At 46.0% G+C, this 21,977-nt stretch overlaps 2 protein-coding genes across 13 annotated transcripts in view; one reads left to right on the top strand and one right to left on the bottom strand.

The window, feature by feature from the left end:
• Positions 1-15,077, bottom strand: part of FIG4 (FIG4 phosphoinositide 5-phosphatase) — a 41,783-nt gene extending 26,706 nt beyond the window's left edge. For both annotated transcript variants that reach the window (XM_068160520.1, XM_068160519.1), the window contains exons 1-6: positions 14,838-15,077; positions 7,964-8,062; positions 6,821-6,944; positions 3,909-4,065; positions 2,781-2,831; positions 1,684-1,832 (exon numbers count right to left, since the gene is read on the bottom strand). In XM_068160520.1, the coding sequence (XP_068016621.1) occupies positions 1,684-1,832; positions 2,781-2,831; positions 3,909-4,065; positions 6,821-6,944; positions 7,964-8,062; positions 14,838-14,909 (652 nt within the window). In that variant the 5' untranslated portion in view covers positions 14,910-15,077. The remainder of the gene's footprint in view (positions 1-1,683; positions 1,833-2,780; positions 2,832-3,908; positions 4,066-6,820; positions 6,945-7,963; positions 8,063-14,837) is intronic.
• A 406-nt stretch (positions 15,078-15,483) lies between these two features.
• Positions 15,484-21,977, top strand: part of LOC137452253 (zinc finger and BTB domain-containing protein 24-like) — a 59,122-nt gene continuing 52,628 nt past the window's right edge. For 7 of the 11 annotated variants that reach the window (XR_010990028.1, XM_068160505.1, XM_068160503.1 and 4 more), the window contains exons 1-6: positions 15,775-15,904; positions 16,872-16,999; positions 18,676-18,739; positions 19,389-19,441; positions 20,196-20,292; positions 21,799-21,911. Coding sequence is in view for 10 of the 11 variants with exons in the window: in XM_068160505.1 (XP_068016606.1) it covers positions 16,883-16,999; positions 18,676-18,739; positions 19,389-19,441; positions 20,196-20,292; positions 21,799-21,911 (444 nt within the window). In the remaining variant the exon portion in view is untranslated. Of the gene's footprint in view, positions 15,535-15,774; positions 15,919-16,871; positions 17,000-18,675; positions 18,740-19,388; positions 19,442-20,195; positions 20,293-21,798; positions 21,912-21,977 lie in introns of those variants that run through there. The other 4 variants (XM_068160502.1, XM_068160501.1, XM_068160509.1 and 1 more) reach the window with 4 other exon arrangements.

Genomic DNA, 21,977 nt, shown 5'->3' with positions numbered 1-21,977 from the left:
AATGCAGCTACTGCAGACCTGCAAATTAAACCTCAGCCTCTTTCTGCTTAAAAAAAATCCAGCCCAAGATGAAAATTGGCACTAAAAGGTGGCCAAGAGAATTGAATTGAGCCTGAAGCTTAAAGAGAAGGAACAGGACAAGAACTCTTATTACCTATTTATTTTTCAAATGAAGTTTCTGGCAGGATGAGTTATGTCACAGCATGCCAACTACAGCAGCCAAATGCTCTGCTGAGGGAGTGGTTTGGGACCACTTTTACATCACTGTATTCCTTATGAATCAAAGGCAGCACTGCTGTCTCTGATCTTTCACAACTAGAGTGGTGTCATACCCAATACAAAAAAGTGGAAAGCTATTTTTTAAGAGCATTCAGATCATTAGTAAAAGTCCCAAGGCAATAAAACATAAACCCCATCAGCTTCAACAGAATGAAATCCAATATTAAGAACTTCAGAGGAAATTTAGTGTGTGTGTGTGCACATGAAAGGGAGAGAAAACAGCTTTCCTGTTTGACTGATTATCCTTACACTCCTATGAATATCATAGCATCATAGTATCAGTCAGGGTTGGAAGGGACCACAAGGATCATCTAGTTCCAACCCCCCTGCCATGGGCAGGGACACCCCACACTAGATCAGCCTGGCCAGAGCCTTGTCCAGCCTGGGCTTAAACACCTCCAGGGATGGGGCCCCAACCACCTCCCTGGACAACCCATTCCAGGGCTTCACCACTCTCATGGGGAAGAACCTCCTCCTCACATCCAGCCTGAATCTCCCCACCTCCAGCTTCATTCCATTCCCCCTAGTCCTATCACTACCTGAGATCCTGAAAAGTCCCTCCCCAGCCTTCCTGTAGCCCCCTTCAGATACTGGAAGGCCACAATTAGGTCACCTCAGAGCCTTCTCTTCTCCAGACTGAACAGCCCCAACTCCTTCAGTCTATCCTCATAGGAGAGGTGCTCCAGCCCTCTGATCATCCTCCTGGCCCTTCTCTGGACACCTTCCAGCACCTCCAGATCCCTCTTGTAATAGGGGCTCCAGAACTGGAGGCAGTCCTCCAGGTGGGGTCTCACCAGAGCTGAGCAGAGGGGGAGGATCACCTCCCTTGCCCTGCTGGCCACACTTCTCCTGATGCAGCCCAGGATCTGATTGGCTTTGCGGGCTGCAAGTGCAACTGAGAGCTCCTGGTGAGCTTCTCCTCCACCAGCACCATGCTGGATCCAAAGTGAAGGCTGTAGTTTCCAACTGAAATCAGGAATTTCTCTTAAGACTTCCTGACAGTGCTTACTACATCCAGTTGATCCTAACTTCATACAACTCCTCTGTCATCAATATTTTCCAACATAAAAAAAAAGAGACTTATTAGCACTTAATCTGTTGCTGCTTCCTACTCTCTTTGTAATTCAATTCCTGTTGGAAGTCTTACAAGTCACTTGAATAATCAGTTCCTGAAAAATGTCAGCATGCTCAATTATCTCCCTGACTTGCAATGTAAATTTACAAAACAATGATTAATCACCTCTAGAAGTTGTGTTACTCAAACTCTGTAATGGCTACTTTATGATCTTTTATTAGCTCATGACTGTCAGGAGCCAGACAGAAGGGTCAAGTGTTTCTCAAAAGTAAACTCCAGTGGAACACACTGTAGGTGGCCAATAAAATTCATTAGGTGCATTTGCTTACCACTTCCACCCTGTGTTGAAAGTCCTTCATCTTCAAATATATCAAAACTCTCCTGCTTTGTCTGGGTTGTCTCAGTTTTTAATGTCTCGAGGGGCATTCTCAGGACAGTAAGGTTATACTGAAGGGAGTGAGACAGATCATAGCTGTAACTGAGAGACAGTTAACAGTTAATTAACAACTGTAGATGCACAGGGCCTTTCTGAAAGCCTTTCCCCCCCATCTGTACTTGTACACAACACAATGCTATTTTAGCCATTAAAAGAAAGGCTTTTAAAGAAGACACAGGGATTCTGATCCTGTAATGCCAAAGGATACAAATGGTTTCCAAAAGAAGCTTTGCAAACACAGAACCTGTTTACAGTACAATAGCTGACACTGTATTGATATTCTTCTTGGAGCTGAAATTGGACCTGAATGCCTTAAGAACAAAGTGCATCAACAAACTTAATTCACTGCGTCCCAAGAAGCAGTCCTGAAGATCAAAAATAGCTACTCCCCCCAAAAGTCTCCACATACATCACGTCATGTTTCTGATTTAAGTACTACTCTCTACCTACTTACCTGAATTTAAAACAGCCAAAAATTTGGTCCACAGAAACTGGACCTTGTTGTCAGTATTAAAGACAGAAGATGCAGAGTTTGTTACTCTTATGGAACTAATTTGTTTAGTAGCTGCTGTATTAAGGGTGCATCTGTGCTGCAATCCCAAACTGGAGGACAGGACAAAGAAGCTCTCTGAAATTTAACACTATCAAAGGAAATCTAACATTTCTCCAAAGGAAATCTAACACTTTTCCAAAGGAAAGAACTTCTGCATAATTTGGCAAGGCTGAACAATCAGTGGAAGCTGTGGACACTTTCAGTGCCTACCTTCCACCATGCCACTAATAGTTCTATACAACCCTCATACAACCAAATTCTGGGCCATTTGCTGAAGGAGAAAGCAGGTGCAAAAGAGCCAGATGAAAAAGGCCAACCAAGGTCTTATTTCCCCAGAATGCCAACCTAAAGATCTCAGCTATCAAAATCCATGAGCAGAATCTTACAACAAGTGTGACTATACTTATTTATGTTTTTTTAAAGTAACTGATACCTACCTAAAATAGAAGTTACTGGAAAGGTCCACATTTTGAAAGATTCTCAGATACCTGGCAAAATAAATCAAGTTCAAGGGAAAATGATGAGTTTCAGCAGTTAAACTGTGCAGTGGGTCAGCCAACCACCCTTTACAACACTCACAGGATTCTAACAGCACAGAACCATTACATAATTTACTCAGCACCTGCTTGAAGGGTACATAAGGTCTCTTTCAGGTGAGATCAAAATTATGCTAGAGCTACCAATAACAGAACAGTACCCCAGACAACACAAACCAGTACCAGCACTACTTAGCCCTTGTAAGAACAATGATTATGCTGGTCCACATTTGCTAGGATGTAGCTATGACATGGAGATGCAGGCAAAAAGCTGTGGAAGACTGCAACAGTTGTATCTACCTGACAGGTTAGAGAGCACACAATTTGTGACCCCCTTTTTCAATCTTCCCCACTTATTTATCAACTAAGATAACATGGCTTGAATGATGTGCTAACAGAAGGGAATCCATGACCAGAATTTCTAGTTGCAGTTTACATTTGCTTAGAAGCTCAGGTAGTGATAGGACTAGGGGGAATGGAATGAAGCTGGAGGTGGGGAGATTCAGGCTAGATGTGAGGAGGAGGTTCTTCACCATGAGAGTGGTGAAACCCTGGAATGGGTTGTCCAGGGAGGTGGTCGAGGCCCTGTCCCTGGAGGTGTTTAAGCCCAGGCTGGATGAGGCTCTGGCCAGGCTGATCTAGTGTGGGGTGTCCCTGCCCATGGCAGGGGGGTTGGAACTAGATGATCCTTGTGGTCCCTTCCAACCCTGACTGATACTATGATAAATATTCCCTGGGAGATGTTCAAGGCTAGGTTGGATGAGGCCTTGAGCAATCTGGTCTAGATGACATGTCTCTTCCCAATGGCAGGGGGGTTGGAACTAGATGATCCTTGTGGTCCCTTCCAACCCTGACTGATACTATGATACTATGATAAATATTCCCTGGGAGATGTTCAAGGCTAGGTTGGATGAGGCCTTGAGCAATCTGGTCTAGATGACATGTCTCTTCCCAATGGCAGGGGGGTTGGAACTAGCTGATCTTCAAGGTCCCTTCCAACCCAAACCATTCTATGAATCTATTATTTACCTGGCTTCGTCTGGATGAGTGACTCTAACAGAATCATTTGGAATGTAGATCATGTTTGTATCTTCTATTTTATATACTGCATGACCTCCAATATCTGCCATTTTTCTTCTTTTTGTTATCAACACAATGTAGTAGCCTTCTAAAAATCTGACAAAACCTGTTGAGAGACCATTGAAATGCTCTGAGGTGGATGGTTGCCTGGATTTCAGCACATGTATGTAGAAAAACAGCATCAGCACTGCTTCATGACTTCACAGGGCTGTTGTTTCATGTTGTATGTAAAATGTGCATACATGGAGACATAAATACATTCATTTCTTGTACATACTGTATTTGTACATATTATTTATGTCTTATAATTCACCTCCAGTACAATGAAGTAGACAATTTTCACCTTTTTTCCCCCCCTTCTACTGTGCATATTTCTACTATCATGTAGCAGAGACAAGACACTGGAAATTCACAGTAAGTTGCTGTCTACTTATAGTAGGTGTACTTGCTTTTTATAGGACTCTCAGCATTCAGAGCAAGGCATAATTCATTAGTTCAGATACCAAAGATTAATTCTCCAGGCAAGGAGCAATCTCAATCCCCAATTTTCTTGCCAGGTTTATGTATTGTCTACTGGAGAGGGGCACAGAATAGCAAAAGGAGATGAGAGTACTACAGCACCTTTAAGCTCTCACTCCTTAACAGGAGGAAATTAAATTGTCTACAGCAACACCTCCTCTAAATTAGCCATTCAAAGAACCATTCTTTCTATTTCCTCTGTCAGATACCAACACTTGACCCTGCTGAAGTCCAGAGGGCTAAGGAAGCAGAACAGGCAGTGTCTGGCCTATTGCCTATAAAAAGATAAACAGAAATACATACCCACCTCAAAATCACATTTGTTTCCACTACAGCATAGGCAGTGATACAGCAGTACTAACTTTCAATAACTAATAAATCCCATTAATTAGCTCTTGGAGGTAGCTGCTTTGATGGGTTGCTACCAGTAAAGAGTGTGAAACTCAGTCACTGCTACACTGTCAACAGATAGATTAAGGGGAAGGTGGGGGAGCATGTGTGGAACCCTCACAATTCACCTTTTCACTTGTATATTCAGTTCTTTAAGCTTTGCATTATAAATTAAAGAAGAAGGATGAGCAAAGCACATGTTTCCCTCCCTGTCACTGCTGGAGGCTGCAATGTGATTGAGTGAAGAGCAATCTTCTCTTCTGCCTTATTAGCCCCCCTTGGAAAAATGCTCTCACCTGCACAAGGACAAGAGACCCTGCTGACAATAAGAAATAAAGTCTTCCATTTGAGGCAGCCAGACTATTGAATTGCAGCTGCTAAAAGGCAGGCAAAGTTCTTCCTGCATCCTCCAGGTACTGAATTCACTTAGGTGAACAGTCTTCATCCTTTGAATTTCACCCAATATTATACCAAAGGCTGATTAAGTAACCCAGCCTTTTCTCTCCATCTGAAAGCGATTTCCACTTCCAAACATTAATGAAATAACCAGAGAACAGAGCAAAGCTCTACAAAAGGCAGCCAAAACTCTAGAAAAGATAGGCCCTGCCCTCCTGAGCTGAGCCAGGAGGCAGGAAAAAAATGGACCAGCTGCAGCATTCCTTCAAAGCACATATTTATACAAATATGGTTTGGGAAGGATCAAGACCTCTAAACCACATACTTTAAAAGAGCACGGATAATCTGAAGATCACCAAGCATGTTACTCCTTAAAAAAAGAATTTAGAAATCATTTCTGATGAGCAATGCATCTGCCCAGCTATGGAAGAGAAACTCTCCTGTTACAAAGAGTGCATAGAAACAAACACAAAACTGGGAAGCAAAAAACTGAACTGAAGACAACCACGTTCCAACCAAATGTATTAACACAGATGTACAGAGTGAGCACTGATGGCCTGTGCAAAACAAAAACCCACCCCATGCTGCAAGGCTGTCAGAAGCTTCTTTGAGCTTATGAATACTCTCAAATTAATATGGATCATCAACCTCATGGGAGGGATTTCTGAGCCATGGATCCATTGCTAGGTTCCAAATTGGGCAAAAAGAATACAGAAGAAAGTTTGCTTAATCTGCCACTTGACATTAGGCTACTAGCAATATTTTCTTCTATTTTGGTTGTTAGACAACATTCAGGAGCATCTTTTGCAGTAATTGCATTCTCTGCCCTCTCTGCAGCTTTGGGTTTTGATGTCCCCGTGTATATTGATGCAAATAAAGCACAAAATATTCTTGGGGCTGTCAGAGCACATGCTACCACTTACTTTGGAGACATGACCCATCAATATATTGACCTCAGTATCTGACAATAGGCAGGGAAGTAGAAACTTTCAGATGAAGCTGGGAGCTATTAAATCCTTGAAAGAGTTCTCTAGGATCATGGACAGCTGATCAGCATTTCAGAAGTCAGAACTGACTAAGACAGCAACTGCTTGTTCAAACATGAAAAGGAGATACTTTGATATGTCACTGCAAAATGTTCATCAAAAAGGAAATCAAGTCATCCTTCTGAATAGCAAGTGATGAAGAAATAACATTTAACAAAGGATGTTCTCTTTTGAAACACATCCTGTAAGCTCTGGAATTCAGGAGGCCAAGTTCCATGTGATTTGCATCCTACAATCAGCTGAGTTTGGGAAGATCTTCAACCAAGCATTTAGGATTTGGCTACTTCCTAGATCCCTCTCTTAGTGACAAAGAAAAGACTAGCTCCAGCACACCTCTCCCCTCTGCACTGGCCACCACTTCTCACAAAATACATAGGAACTTCTTTCCTATTGGGAATGAAATTTCTCTATGCTCATCAGTTGTTAAAAAAAGAAGTCAAATCAGGGGGAGATACACAGCATGACACAGTAAGAAATAACAGGCTTTGTAAAACCAACCCAAACACTTACCTACCACACCAAAAGCAGAGACAGCTCGAGATAACCCAGAGGAGCCTTTCTGCCCAATCTTTGTTCTGTTTCCCAGGTCCAAACGGCCAAGAAGCTCCCTCACCTCTTGCTGGGTGTACACATGCTTTGGAATAAAAAGCCACCCAAGTCATTGCTTTGGTAGTTAAGTGTCAGAGAATAGCAGAGTTTATTTAACATACAATAAACCAAACTTCTGCCCTACATCCTCTCTCTCCTCTTTCACTGCTACCAGCAAGTGCAAGATGTTTTCATGCACAAAATTCACTGTAAAAGAACTAGTCATGATCTCCTGTCATTTCAAACACTTCTGAATCTCAAGTGTTAAGATTTTAAACTATAAAGTTCCAGGAAAGGAATCAAGTTTTATCCGATTGTGTACCCTAGAACTCCTGTTGCTGTTGTTTGTTTTGCTTCAGATGTATCAGAAACACTCCAAACCTGGGCAGATAGCAATAAAACGCATTTGGCACTCAGAACAGCATAGCTGAACACCAGAAATCCACTGGAAGCATGTATGGAATAAATGGGAAAACTTGGGGAGAATTTCACTGCTGCTTGGAGATCTTGTGGCTACTCCCATACTGTCACTAGTTATTTTCATGCTGCTACTGACAGAGGAGGAGAGGTTGAGAGTTGATATTGATCAGCTTGCTGAAAAAAATAAGCTCAGAGGGGATCTTATCAATGTGTATATATACTTGGTGGAGAGGAGTAAACAAGTCTGAAGCAGGCTACTTATAGTGGTATCCACTCAAAGGAAAAGAGGCAATGGGAACCAACTGAAATGCAGAAGATTCCACTTGAACACAGGAAAAAGCTTTTTTACTGTGAGGATGGTTGAACACTGGAACAAGCTACCCAGTTGTGGAGCCTCCTTCTACACTCAAAAGGCAACTGGGCATGGCCCTGAGCAGCCTAATCCAGGTGATGTTGTTCAGAGCAGCAGAGTAGGACCATCTCCAGCCGTCCCCTCCAACCTCAACTGCTATATACCTCTGTGATTCTGCGACATACTGTTGTTGAAACAGATTACATGTGTAGTACTTAAATCCAGTTCAATATGCACAGTATTATTTGGAATAACTGAATAAACACCACCACCATCAGTAGAGAGACACCCACCTTGTCATCAATTATGACCAAATCCTTTGGCTCAGTGCGGTCTATTTTCAGCACACGGTATTTGGTTTCTGCAGGATTGCTTCCAACAAGGAAATATCTCTGCAGTAATGAAAGAAACAAAGAGTCTGAATGCCATACAAGAAAAAAAAGCAATCAAAGTCCACTGCAACACAAGACATCAACAATGCCATTTACACACTTCCTAGACTGGATCCATTTTAACCCACAGCAAACATGCAATATTCCATAGGGACTGTTAATGAACCTGTCTGGGCATCAGCACTTTAGGTAGACACATCCATAGGCAATCAACCCTCACAACCTCAAAGACCTCATTCTCTCCACCCCACAAGGAGGGAAACAAATCAAGAATTGAAGAAAAGCAAAAACCTGTTTAGAGAGGAAAAAACCATAGCTTACAGCAGGCACTGCCCATCTACATCCTGCTCCACCCATTGCCATCTTCCCATTTGCTGTGTAAAATGTAGCAGAAACTCATGCACAGGAGTTTGGAACTTTCCATGACCCAAACCTACTGGTGCTACACTGTAGGTCTGTTGCTGTTTCTGCCAAACAGTCTTCCTACAGGAAGGCTGGAGAGGAACAAGGTGGAATGGTTTGAAGCTGAGGGAGAGTTGGTTTAGACTGGGTCCTGGGAAGAAGTTGTTTGGTACAAGGGTGGTGAGACACTGAACAGGCTGCCCATGGAGGTTGTGGATGCCTCCTCTCTAGAGGAGAGAGCGTGGGCAGGGCCCCATGACAGGGAGGTTGAAGTAGATGATCTCTGAGGTCCCTTCAAACCTAAGCCATTCCATAACTCTGTGATTTAGTTCTCATTTAAAACTTGGAAGGCCATAACACACAATGTGTCCATTTCTCATGTACGGGAATTAAACTATAAATTAGAGGAGCCAGTAGTAAGCATGCAGGCTCTAAGCAGCTTTCATTTTACTAACTCAAACAGTGTGGTGCTACCACACAGCAAGGTGTAACTCATTAATAATGCTCAGCCTAGTAGGAAAGCATGGCAAATTCATGTGCATCTGTGCAGCCAGCTCTTAACTTTGTAAGTCACATGGATTGAAGACGTGGGAGAGGAAATCAGTAACACCATTCACACAAACATCAGAATGTCATGATTTGTACCAATTAGATGGCAATAACCATCTTTACTTTCAGAATATTTAAGGTGAAAGAAGAACTTAGAGACCTCTTCAGCTTCTTTGAAATTAGAAAAGCATCTAGATCAGTAAGCTCTAAAAAAAAACAAAAAGGGAAAGAAAATATTTAACTATATTTCACTTTTTGGGCTAGAAAAGGAAACACCAACTCCTGGCTCCACCTTGCACACGGACATTCCAGTGGAACATTTTGCTATCTGCTCCTAAACGATGGTACAAGAAGGCCCTGCAAATCCATGCCATCAAGCACTCCCTCACTGAAGCCTCTGAGGCAGCACTTGGGCACAGGAAACTGTGGTACTGTGAAACTCTTTCCCACTGTTTTTGAGCAGTGATGCGTCACTGTTCACAACCCAGGATCCCCAGTCTGCCCCTCTCAGAGTACCTTCTGAAGGAGATGCTACAAAAACCCATGCAAAAAATCAAACAGTATCACAGTATCGCCAAGGTTGGAAGAGACCTCAAAGATCATCGAGTCCAACCTGTCACCACAGACCCCATGACTAGACCATGGCACCAAGTGCCACGTCCAATCCCCTCTTGAACACCTCCAGGGATGGTGACTCCACCACCTCCCTGGGCAGCACATTCCAATGACGAACGACTCACTCGGTGAAGAACTTTCTCCTCACCTTGAGTCTAAACCTCCCCTGGAGCAGCTTAAGACTGTGTCCTCTTGTTCTGGTGCTGGTTGCCTGGGAGAAGAGACCAACCCCCTCCTGGCTACAGCCACCTTTCAGGTAGTTGTAGAGGGCAATGAGGTCACCCCTGAGCCTCCTCTTCTCCAGGCTAAACAATCCCAGCTCCCTCAGCCTCTCCTCACAGGGCTGTGCTCAAGGCCTCTCCCCAGCCTTGTTGCCTTTCTCTGGACACCTTCAAGTGTCTCAATGTCCTTCTTAAACTGAGGAGCCCAGAACTGGACACAGGACTCAAGGTGTGGCCTAACCAATGCAGAGTACAGGGGCACAATGACTTCCCTGCTCCTGCTGGCCACACTGTTCCTAATGCAGGCCAGGATGCCATTTGCCTTCTTGGCCACCTGGGCACACTGCTGGCTCATGTTTAGGCAGCTGTCAATCAGCACCCACAGGTCCCTCTCTGTTTGGCAGCTCTCAGCCACTCTGACCCCAGAAAAAACAACAAGAAAAAAGACATTTCAGCATTAGCTGCTTCTGCTGTGTAATTTACCCATCTAATGAATAAATAAATGTCCTCCTGGATGATATGGAACACAAATAAAATGGTATCACTGACATGCACCACAATTAAATTTGCCATCACATGAATGCTAGGAAAGAGCAAAGACAAATACCCAGTCAACACAACACTGAGCATGTAACAGCAAGGAAATTAATATCTGAGGCTGCAATATAACAGTAAAATTAATTGAATCTAAAATGCACTGTACTGTTTACATCTAATTTGATTATTAGAAGTCATTACAGTAAAATAAATGAGAAGCAACAAGGAAGATACAGAAACCTTCCTGGGAATTTCTATCCTGATTCTCTTATTCCATTTGTTACTAAACTGAACTGAATAGATTGGAGCATTTCTCAAATGCCTCCAACAGTTCTACTCCACAGCAAAGCCACTTCAGGGAGATAAATGGACAGCCCTGATCAACTAAGTATTTCTCTACAGAACAGGAGAAACAGTGCAGAATGCCTCATACTACTCCTCTAAAGTTCTTCAACCATCACCTGAGATGAAACACACTGTCTGCAGATTTAATCTGCCCTTAGCCTTTGCTGAAACTGGCTATCAAATGCACTTTGCCAACCATGGCAGCGCATCAAGCAGCTATGAGACCTGGACTTGCACAATTATCACTAAGCAACCACAAGATAGGAAGATCATTACTCACTTCCACCTGGGACTGGGTTTTAAACAAAGCAATCTAATTGAAAAGCTTTAGACCCTCTTTTATCAATCTTTTGATTCAGCCAAACCCAATAAAAACAGCCTCCTCTGAAAGGAGTCTAAACAATGTGCCCAGGTCCCTCCCTTCAAGAGGCTGCTCTGCAGCCACGCAGCATGTGGACGTGTGCCCCCAGCACAGGAAAGTATTTCTGAGCCAGTCACACTTTATGTCAGACTCAAGAAACATGCTGGGTTGCCAGATGAGAAACCTTCATGTGAACATTGACTTTGGATCAGCAGACCATTATCTCTCTGCTTTAATTCATGCTTCACTGGGCAGCGCAACGGTAGCTGTCACCTGCCATCAAACCCTCACAACAGGCATAAAGTTATGCAAGGAGAAAGTCTCTTCCTCAAAAATCTTCTGGCACTTTTAGCGTGCACAGAACTTGATGGTGGATCAGAAACCTTCAAAGAATAAACAAGATGTCAAACAGAGCTTAAAAAAAAGGCACAGGTTCAGCCTTTTTTCTCCACTCCACTGAATGGAAGAAAAATAATTACACCCGGATATGAGGTACAGAAAAAAACCCTCAGCAATGTTCTCTCTTTCTACAGACCCTACAGCAGATCAGGGACTGGTTTTCATCTCTCATAGAAACTGGTAAAATGACATGAATAGAAGAGATGATAAAAGGGCAAAGTGTGGTACCTGAAAACCAGCAAAAGTTCAGCTGGCATGCTGGCTGCTTCCTGGAATCTGCTGAAACTCTTCAAAAGAAGCTCTTTCAAGATGAGAAATTTTAAGGACACACCCTGCCAAGCACCCAGGAGTAACCTCCCACCCTGCATCCTACAGCCACAGCACAACTGTGTCCAGTTCTGGGCCCCTCAGTTTAAGAAGGACATCGAAACACTTGATTCACAAAAAAGAGTATCCCTGTTGATCTAGTGACTACCTGCTGACACCCAGGACAACAGAAATCATAGTATCATAGGATCATAGTATCAGTCAGGGTTGGAAGGGACCACAGGGATCAGCTAGTTCCAACCCCCCCTGCCATGGGCAGGGACACCTCACACTAGATCAGCCTGGCCAGAGCCTCATCCAGCCTGGGCTTAAACACCTCCAGGGATAGGGCTTCAACCACCTCCCTGGACAACCCATTCCAGGACTTCACCACTCTCATGGGGAAGAACCTCCTCCTCACATCCAGCCTGAATCTCCCCACCTCCAGCTTCATTCCATTCCCCCTAGTCCTATCACTACCTGACATCCTGAGAAGTCCTTCCCCAGCCTTCCTGTAGCCCCCTTCAGATACTGGAAGGCCACAATGAGGTCACCTCGGAGCCTTCTCTTCTCCAGACTGAACAGCCCCAACTCCTTCAATCTGTCCTCATAGCAGAGGTGCTCCAGCCCTCTGCTCATCCTCGTGGCCCTTCTCTGGACACCTTCCAGCACTTCCACATCCCTCTTGTAATAGGGGTTCCAGAACTGGAGGCAGTACTCCAGGTGGGGTCTCCCCAGAGCTGAGCAGAGGGGGAGGATCACCTCCCTTGCCCTGCTGGCCACACTTCTCCTGATGCAATAAACCATGTGTCACCAAACCAACTCAGACAGACATCTGAAGGCACACGTTCCACATGCAGTGTGGTGCTACCTCCTTCCTCTGCTACCAGCTAATGACTGCCTAGCAGATTGTTCACTACTTCCAGCTTTCTCAAATGCTCCAGATAACCACCTAGAGAAATCAGTGCACTTCACAGTTCAGCAAAGCATTTTTAGCTTTTGCTGTGCCACCATCTCCTGCATTAAAGTTTCTCCCATTTGACCACAGCCTAACTTCAGTGGGCCTTGGGTTTTGTCAATATAAAAATGTTCAAATTATTTGTAGGGGGGGGAAAAAAAAATACCAACCACCAACCAACCAACCACTAACATAGCTTTCCCTGGGGGAATAGGGCAGGAAAATCTACAGGTAATTATGCTAGTCACATTGCTTAATAAGCTTGTGCGAGTCATTTGGATACTGTGGAGATGGAGAATGCAGGAGAACCTGATTAGAATAAAATGGTATTAATTAAGCCATGCAATATCCTGAAAGATAGGCAAGTGATATGCCTTTAGAGAGGTGGCACAAATTGACTTGTTCAATGTCACAGCACCTCAGGGGAATGACAATTTCCAAAGAACTAACCCACAGCTTTCAGGTGGGCTTCATCTGGGGGGGAATCAAGAAAAGTTCCATCTTCTCCTGAAGAAGAAAGGAAAACATCTTTTGTTTCTTGTGCTTTTTATTGCTCCTCAAATATCTTGACTGCCCTCTGGTGTGCATTTCAGTGGTAAAGAGATGCAAAAAAGAAAGGATAATTGGCATTGATCTGAGTACAATTGTTTCAGTTCCTTTTTCTGACTACTTCTAAACAAGCCTGCAACTTCCCTGGGCAAACAGGAGATACAATTCGCATCTCCATGGTATTTATTGACCCAAAGTATCAGTGTAGAAGGTGGGTCTCAGCAACTACCCCAAATATAAACACTAATAGAAAATACAGAATTTTGCTTCAATTGACACTGTGAATTCAGTCCTCCTCACCTCTAGGAGACTTTCTTGTTGGACTCCAGTATTACTACCAGACTCAAATGATGCTGCTGTACTCTTAACTTAAAAGATAACAACCAAAATATCATCTACCCTAAACTATTTCCATTTTATCATCTTTGCCATCTCTTCCTGCTTTAACAGAGAGGTTTTACAGGACTAGGCAGTATGATCAGTGTGAATGCCACCATTTCTCCCACTGATGACAAGTCATCCCTTCCTTGTACTCTCAAGGTTTCATGCAAGGAATCTCAGGGCAGTTGTGTGCCACCTTGCACCTGATATAACTCTGGATCCTACATGCTTAGGTGGTATCTAGCAGGCATATGGCCTTAGGGAAATCAGACAAGTAACCTGAACCAGAAGAAAGCTATTCTATTTCATGTCTGGGTGATGCTGCAAGTCTATCAGCAACTGTCACAGTTGGAGACTGCATGATTGTCACATTTTATGCAAGAGGAAGAGAGCAGCGAGAAGTTTGCCAGCTGCCCAATGTGACACTGAATCAGCAGCAGTTTTCCCTTTAAAATTCTCTCTGACCTGATCAAGTTTGAAGTCCCTAAATCATGTCCCTAAGCACATGTACACATCTTTTACATATCTCCAGAGATGGCAACTTAGCCACTGCCCTGGGCATCCTGGGTCACCACTTGACAACCCTTTCAGTAAAGACATTTTTCCTAACATCCAACCTAAACCTCCCCTGCAGCCAATTCCACTTGTCCTATCACTTATTACCAGGGAGATGAGACCAGCATCCTCCTCACCCCAGCCTCCTTTTCAGACAGCTGTAGAGGGATGAGGTCTCCCTTCAGCCTTCTTTTCTCCGGACTACACCACCCCAGCTCCCTCAGCTGCTCACCAGACCTGTTCTCCAGACCCTTCACCAGCTTCCTTGCCTTTCCCTGCACACGCTCCAGCATCTCAGCTCCGAAGTGCTGTATGCTAACAGGAATTTTAAGTTATGCGCATGTTTTGGATGTGTGACCAAAAAAAACCAAAAACCCCAAAAAACCAAAGCCACAACCACAGGGAAATAACAGACAGCTAAGGAACTTTTGACGGGCTGCAGGCCAGCCCGGGCAGCAGCAGCACCGAGCAGGGCCGGGCCAGCCTGACAGCTGTGGCCCGGGCGCGGTGCTGCAGCCCCCGGCGCGGGGGCCGTCAGCAGGGGCTCGGCGCGGGGGCTCCTCCCCGCTGCCCGGCGGCGGTGCAGACGTTACTTACAGCCCTGGTCTCGTACAGCACCAGCTTCTGCACTGAGCTGATCATGGGCGCGGCGGCAGCCGCCGCAGGCATGACGGCCGCGAGGGGCCCGAGCCTGGTCACGGCCACAGAGCACGACGGGGACAAGACGGGCAGGGGGCTACCCGCCAGTAACCGGGCTCCTGCCGCAGGGCGGGGGACAGGGCAGAGCCGGGCGCCGGCGATGGGCGCCGCCGGCCCTGTGGCGGGGCGCGGGAAGCCGGAAGTGGCGGCTGGGCACCGCGCAGGCGCGGCGGAGCGTCCGGGCAGCGCGTGAGGGCGGGGGAGCGCGGCTCCTCCCCAGCGCGGGTGCCGGCCGGGCAGCGCGTGAGGGCGGGGGAGCGCGGCTCCTCCCCAGCGCGGCTACCGGCCGGGCAGCGCGTGAGGGCGGGGGAGCGCGGCTCCTCCCCAGCGCGGCTACCGGCCGGGCAGCGCGTGAGGGCGGGGAGCCGCGGCACCTCCCCAGCGCGGGTACCGGCCGGGCAGCGCGTGAGGGCGGGGGAGCGCGGCTCCTCCCCAGCGCGGCTACCGGCCGGGCAGCGCGGGTTACCGGCGCCGCTGCTGCTCCTCCCGCCCCTGCTGGTTACGCGGTCCGCCCCAGGCCCGGTTCAGAAGCCCCATCCCCTGCCCGCCCTGCCCTGCTGCCTGCAGGAGCCCCCACGGCGCGTCCCTCTGCCGGGTGTGTGTGTGGGGCTCTCCTCCAGCATACTCCTCCCGGGGAGGCGGGCGAAGGGAAGCGGGGTGGTGCTCTCCGGTTGCCCGGGCTACGGGGGTATACAAGCCGGTGGCGGCGGGTTGTGGGCAGCGGCCCCGGTGCCCTGGCTAGCTCCCTCCCTGCCCGAGCTTCGCCCAGCGTAAGTGTGCCCCACGCCACCCTCCTGCCCCGTCCCTCAGGGCCGCCGCCCGGGGGCACCCTCTGTGGGGCAGCGGTAGAGCGGTGCGGGGGGCAGCTTTCAGTCAGGGCGAATGGGCTGTATTAATCCTTCGGCTTGGTTGAGGTGGGGTTCGTAATCGGGACTGGGAAGGAGTGAATCCGCTGGAAATCCCAGGTGAAGTGCAGCCAGTGAGTTTCCACGAGGGAAACAGGGTTGGTTGGTGTGTGGTGGGGAGTTTAGTATTGAATTGCTGACCCCGTCGTTCAGAAGGTCTTGTTTCAGAAGCATCAGAATGTATGAGGTTGATGTTTCAAAGCAAGGTTACTCAGATGTTCAACCCAGAAGTTCCTCATTGAAGCATTACTGAGGTGGGCAGGAGGCAGCTGAGACGTATGCAGCCTTCTAAAGAAAGTGAGGGGTTTGTTTTGCCTTCTTCATACATGCTTCATCAGGCTCCTCGTGGTTTTTGGACTTTTACTTGTTTGAAAGGTCCACTCAAATTTTGCTCCAGCTCATCTTACTTAGAAACTTTGAGTTTCAACCTTGCTGCATGGTGTTGTATGTGCACTCTCTTGGAGCCCTGGAAGGCCTGGGATTTATGTGAGGATTGCAGAACGTACCATGAACCATGATTTGATCCTGCAAAGCCTTATTCCTGTACCTAACTCTGCACACAGTGAGTGGTTCCACTGACCATGATGGGGCTCTACTGTCTCTGAAGCTCACAAGTGAAGAAACTCTTAGCAGGGCTATGGCCCTCTGCAAGGACCTGGAGAGATGTTACAAGTGTGTGGTAATTGGAATAGGAAGGAAAAGGCAATGAGAAAACTACATGATGTTCAGAAAAGAGCAATAGGTACTTTGAGGTCAGGAAGAATTAATTTTCCAGCAATCATGCAGTTGCAGCTGGGTATTAAGGGTGGTTCTGATACTCTTGCTTTTCAGAAGCAGTCCATCTCCTGGTAATGAGTGCATTGTATGCCTTCTCTCAGGGCTTTGTGTTCTTACAGCAGCTTTCATTACAAAGCAATTCACCTCGTATCCCATAACTACCCAGTTCCACCTTTAAGTATGTGTCATTTCACACACGTGTAAGCTATTGTATTTTGTGACAGGTTCTTTTTTTCCCCCCTCCTCCCAGCCCTGGATAACATGGCTTCACACGAGGGAAAACAAGCTCAGCCCTTTGCAGGCATCTTTGATGAAGACGAAGCGGAGAAATCCTTTCTGTTGTCCAAGCCTACTTGCTTGCTTATACTTGGAAAGCCAGTAAGATGTCTGACAGACTTTTTCTTCTTCACATATTCTGCTAACAATCTGATTCTTCCATTCAAAACATTGCAGTATGGCACAGTGAGAAGAGAGCAATGTTACAAGGGTACATTATGATTTGTGGGGGTTTTACTGCTTTTCTGTGTAAAACTTAACTGGGGCAAACAGACTATCCAAAAAAGGTCTTTAAGTATGCTCTAGGAAAAAGGGCAAAATACCATTCATGGAGCTGCACTTTTAGAGGCCTCACTCTTCATCTGTGGTGACAAGTTGGACTCGATGATCTTTGAGGTCTCTTCCAACCTTGGTGATACTGTGATACTGTGATTCTTGGTTATACAGGCAGTGCTACAGGCTGGGGTCAGAGTGGCTGGAGAGTGGCCAGGCAGAGAGGGACCTGGGGGTGCTGCTTGATGGTAGGCTGAACATGAGCCTGCAGTGTGCCCAGGCAGCCAGGAGGGCCAATGGCATCCTGGCCTGCCTCAGGAACAGTGTGGCCAGCAGGAGCAGGGAGGTCATTCTGCCCCTGTACACTGCACTGGTTAGGCCACACCTTGAGTACTGTGTCCAGTTCTGGGCCCCTCAGTTTAGGAAGGAGGTTGACTTGCTGGAGGGTGTCCAGAGAAGGGCAACAAAGTTGGTGAGGGGCTTGGAACACAGCCCTGTGAGGAGAGACTGAGGGAGCTGGGATTGCTTAGCCTGGAGAGGAGGAGACTCAGGGGTGACCTTATTGCTGTCTACAACTACCTGAAGGGAGGTTGTAGACAGGAATGAGTTGGTCTCTTCTCCCAGGCAACCAGCACCAGAACAAGAGGACACAGTCTCAGGTTGCGACAGGGGAGGTTTAGGCTGGAGGTCAGGAGGAAGCTCTACACAGAGAGAGTGACTGGCCATTGGAATGGGCTGCCTGGGGAGGTGGTGGAGTCACCATCATTGGAGGTGTTCAGGAGGAGACTTGACAGGGTGCTTGGTTGTATGGTTTAGTTGGTTGGGTGGTGTTGGATGCGATGATCTTGAAGGTCTCTTCCAACCTGGTCTGGTCTACTCTGCTCTGCTCTACTCTACTCTACTTGTTCCTCAGGATTCCTTTAAGTGACAAAATATTTTGTCAGCCTCAAAACCAAATTTGTGGACTAACAAGGGCAATTTTTAGTGACAGTTTTAGGCAAAGAATACTATCCTTGTGTATCACACTCAGAAGCTGCTGAACAGGTTTGCCTCAGAATTTGCTTTGAGACTGAAGAGATTACATTTCAGTCCTAAAAAGTTTCTCTTAGGTATTTGTGGACAAATCATAGCTGAGTTTTAGGTAGAGTTACTTGGAAACAAAGTCACTGTAATTCCTTCAGAGATGATTAACTGCAAAGGGCAGTAATAACATATTAGCAAGGCTGGGCAGTATGAAATGGAGGAGGGCATTACAAAGAGTGTTTGTGTTTGCCCAGTACCTAACCCTCTGCTGATGGTAGTTTTAAACTGGGCTCATCAGTATTCAGTACTGTATTCAGTATCACCAAGGCTGGAAGAGACCTCAAAGATCATCGAGTCCAACCTGTCACCCCAGAGCTCATGACTGGAGTAGGGAGGACACTACTGCCCACTGCAGGAATATATTCTTTGTTGTGTAATATGTTTAAATTTTTTTTCCTTCTGCTGTTTCTTTTCCCTTCAAGGGCTCTGGAAAGAAAACATTAGCTAGAAAACTGGCACAAATGTGGAAGTTCATTTTTATAGAAGGTAAACATTGGAAGGGGCTGCCCAGGGAGGTGGTAGAGGTGTTCAAGAGGGGATTGGACGTGGCACTTGATGCCATGGTTTAGTCATGGGGTGTGTGGTGACAGGTTGGACTTGATCTTGGAGGTCTCTTCCAACCTTGGTGATTCTGTGATTCTATATTTGAAACATTGTATTGGCTACATAAGATTCTTTAGTTTTGAATATCCTTGCTGTTGCCTGTAATTCAAATTCAGTGTTTATTTCATTGTAGATAGTTTGTATAAAGAGCAGGTTTGTAAGAGGGTTTTTTTAAGGCAGATGGGTGGTTCTTCCAAAGCTTTGGGAAGTGCTTGAGCTCAAGTACCTCTGGATTACACAGCAGTAATACCAATTCTTATACAAATCAGTAGTTGAAGTAATCCTACAAGGCTGCTGTTGTGCATTTGCCTGTAGTAACTCTCTGGTTAAACATCTACCGAGGCATTGAGAAGGCACCAAATTCTGGATGGACAAAATGTAATAGTGGCTCTAAATATAAGGTCTGTTCATTCAAAAATGGCCTGGTTGCTTACAGCATACATACATGCTCCTCTGTGTGTCTGTATCTGCATGTACATGTCTGTAGATAAAAATATTTCTATCCATAATGCAATTCTCTTGGATTCTGCAGCTTCAGAAGTCATTCAAATGAATATTCGTGAAGAGACAGAATATGGGCTCAAGGTAAAGATCTAATGGTCAGTGGTAGGCTGAACATGAGCCTGCAGTGTGCCCAGGCAGCCAAGAGGGCCAATGGCATCCTGGCCTGCCTCAGGAACAGTGTGGCCAGCAGGAGCAGGGAGGTCATTCTGCCCCTGTACACTGCACTGGTTAGGCCACACCTCGAGTCCTGTGTCCAGTTCTGGGCCCCTCAGTTTAGGAAGGAGGTTGACTTGCTGGAGCATGTCCAGAGAAGGGCAACAAAGTTGGTGAGGGGTTTGGAACACAGGCCCTATGAGGAGAGACTGAGGGAGCTGGGGTTGCTTAGCCTGGAGAAGAGGAGGCTCAGGGGTGACCTCATTGCTCTCTACAACTACCTGAAGGGAGGTTGTAGACAGGCAGAGTTTGGTCTCTTCTCCCAGGCAGCCAGCACCAGAACAAGAGGACACAGTCTCAGGCTGCACCAGGGGATGTTTAGGCTGGATGTTAGGAAGAAGTTCTATACAGAGAGAGTGATTGCCCATTGGGATGGGCTGCCTGGGGAGGTGGTGGAGTCACCATCATTGGAGGTGTTCAGGAGGAGACTTGATGGGGTGCTTGGTGCCATGGGTTAGTTGATTAGGTGGATTGGATTGGTTGATAGGTTGGACACGATCTTGAAGGTCTCTTCCAACCTGGTCTATTCAATTCTAATCTTCTAGTAAGTTTTGTCACATTCTGGACAAGTGCAGATTATGTAAAACTATGTGTTGGGTTGTTTCTTTTCATTTTACCTTAGTGCCAAGAATTGCTTTTTAAAGGTCAAAGTGTTTCTGAAGAACTGGTTACAGAAATGATTCTGAAAAGGATTGAGTCACCTGAAGTTGCTCATTTTGGTAAGTGTATTTATAGCCTTCACAGAATGAGCTAGCTCTGATTTTGAACACTGTGCATCCATTACTGCACAAATATAATTTATTGTGTATTAGTGGTAGCACATTTTTTTTTTTGGCCCTCCTCAGGTTGTAGAATATTCATAAACTAAGAGTGCCTTTAGGGCTTAATTTGCCACCATGAGAGATCAGAAAGTGTCATACCACTCCTATGTTGTGTTAGCAGTAGTCAAAACCAGAGGAATAGGGAAGAAATAAGAAAAAAGGAGATGATGGGGAAACAAAAAGTTGAGGGAAGAGGTAGCAGAAGAGATGTCAGTCTCTTATCCCCATGTCAGGACTGTAATAAAAGCCTGAGGCGATATCTGTGCCTTCTGAGTTCCCTGCTTTGAGGTAGTCTGATGATGAATGCCCAAATAGTGTACCCCAAGGATCCTAGAGCCTGTAAACATGACTAGAAAGTTGATAGAGTTTGACTCTTGTCTACAAGCCATTTTCTGTGCTACATTCCAAGGAAGGAGGAATCTTCAGTCCTAATACCTCATGCAAAGGCTGCTGCTGTGTTTTTATGCTGCACTTTCATTTACATGTTACCACATAAAACTCTAAGCATTTGGAGCTTGCACCATTTCTCTAGTGTCAGAAGTGGTCACTAAAAGCCTGTGACAGTGAGCTAGGCATGTGGGGTCTGTGTGTGTTTGTTAATGTCTCTGTATTTCTTAACTGCATTAACAAACTTTGAGAGTCTGACATCAAGCTGAAAACACCTTTTTGTCTGTGTTTCATCTGAGGTAAGACATAGGAGGAGGAGGATTTTTTGGTGGTGTTATATCATGTATATGGTTTAAATTCATTCCACTAAACAGATGTATTATTGTGGCAGTTTGGGCTGGGTGCCTCCTGCTGCTGCTGCCACACAGGGTGCACCTCTGGTGCCCTGGGTGTCCAGCCCAGTGGGTGGGCACAGGAAATAGCATATTGCATTCCCATAATGTCCTGCTCCCTATAAATCTATCAGCAAAGTCTCACACTTCCTCTTTCTTCCCTTGCTGCCCCTGTGGGAGATGCTCCCTATCTGGTAATGGAGGGGGAGTTATCTCCAGGCCTCTTGGGCCTGGCTAGGCCTAATGCCAGGAGGAGAAGGAGGAAGGGCAATTTCAGATCTGGCCAGCTGAGATTAGCCTAACAGTGGAGAGGGGGGAAGAAAGAGCCCTGGGGGTTTTGGGTATACCCTCAGGTAGGGAGGAGGGAAATGCTGGGATGCTTCTGGGTATGCTTTGGGTTCCTTTTTGTCACTATGCTTGTAGCTTCTGTAAAACACTCACTGCTCTTTCCCTTTAAACTTTCCATCACTTCTGCAATCCATTGGTCTGAGTCTCATTTCTCTGCCCTGGTGGGAGGCAGGGGAGGATCTGCCTCAACCTGGGACAATTGTTTAGAGGAGATGAGTGTAGCTAATCCTATGTTGGACATAACCTTCCTAATAGATGCATTTAATGTGTTTGGCAGGTTATGTTCTCAGTGGATTTCCTTCCCTCTCAGAGGAATACATGACAGTTTCCCAGCAAATAGAGAAAATAAAGAATCTGAAATTAAGACCGGATTTCCTGATTAACATCAAGGTGATGTCAGCCTCCCCCCCAGTCTGAAGTTCCAGGAAAAGTAGAATATTATTATAGGAGTACAAT

Source organism: Melanerpes formicivorus, unplaced genomic scaffold, assembly GCF_026170545.1.
Source record: "Melanerpes formicivorus ecotype bairdi unplaced genomic scaffold, bMelFor1.0.p_v2 SCAF_50, whole genome shotgun sequence".
NCBI classification, from domain to species: domain Eukaryota; kingdom Metazoa; phylum Chordata; class Aves; order Piciformes; family Picidae; genus Melanerpes; species Melanerpes formicivorus.
Note: the sequence above shows the minus strand (reverse complement) of the source record. Positions and strands in the feature narration are given on the sequence as shown.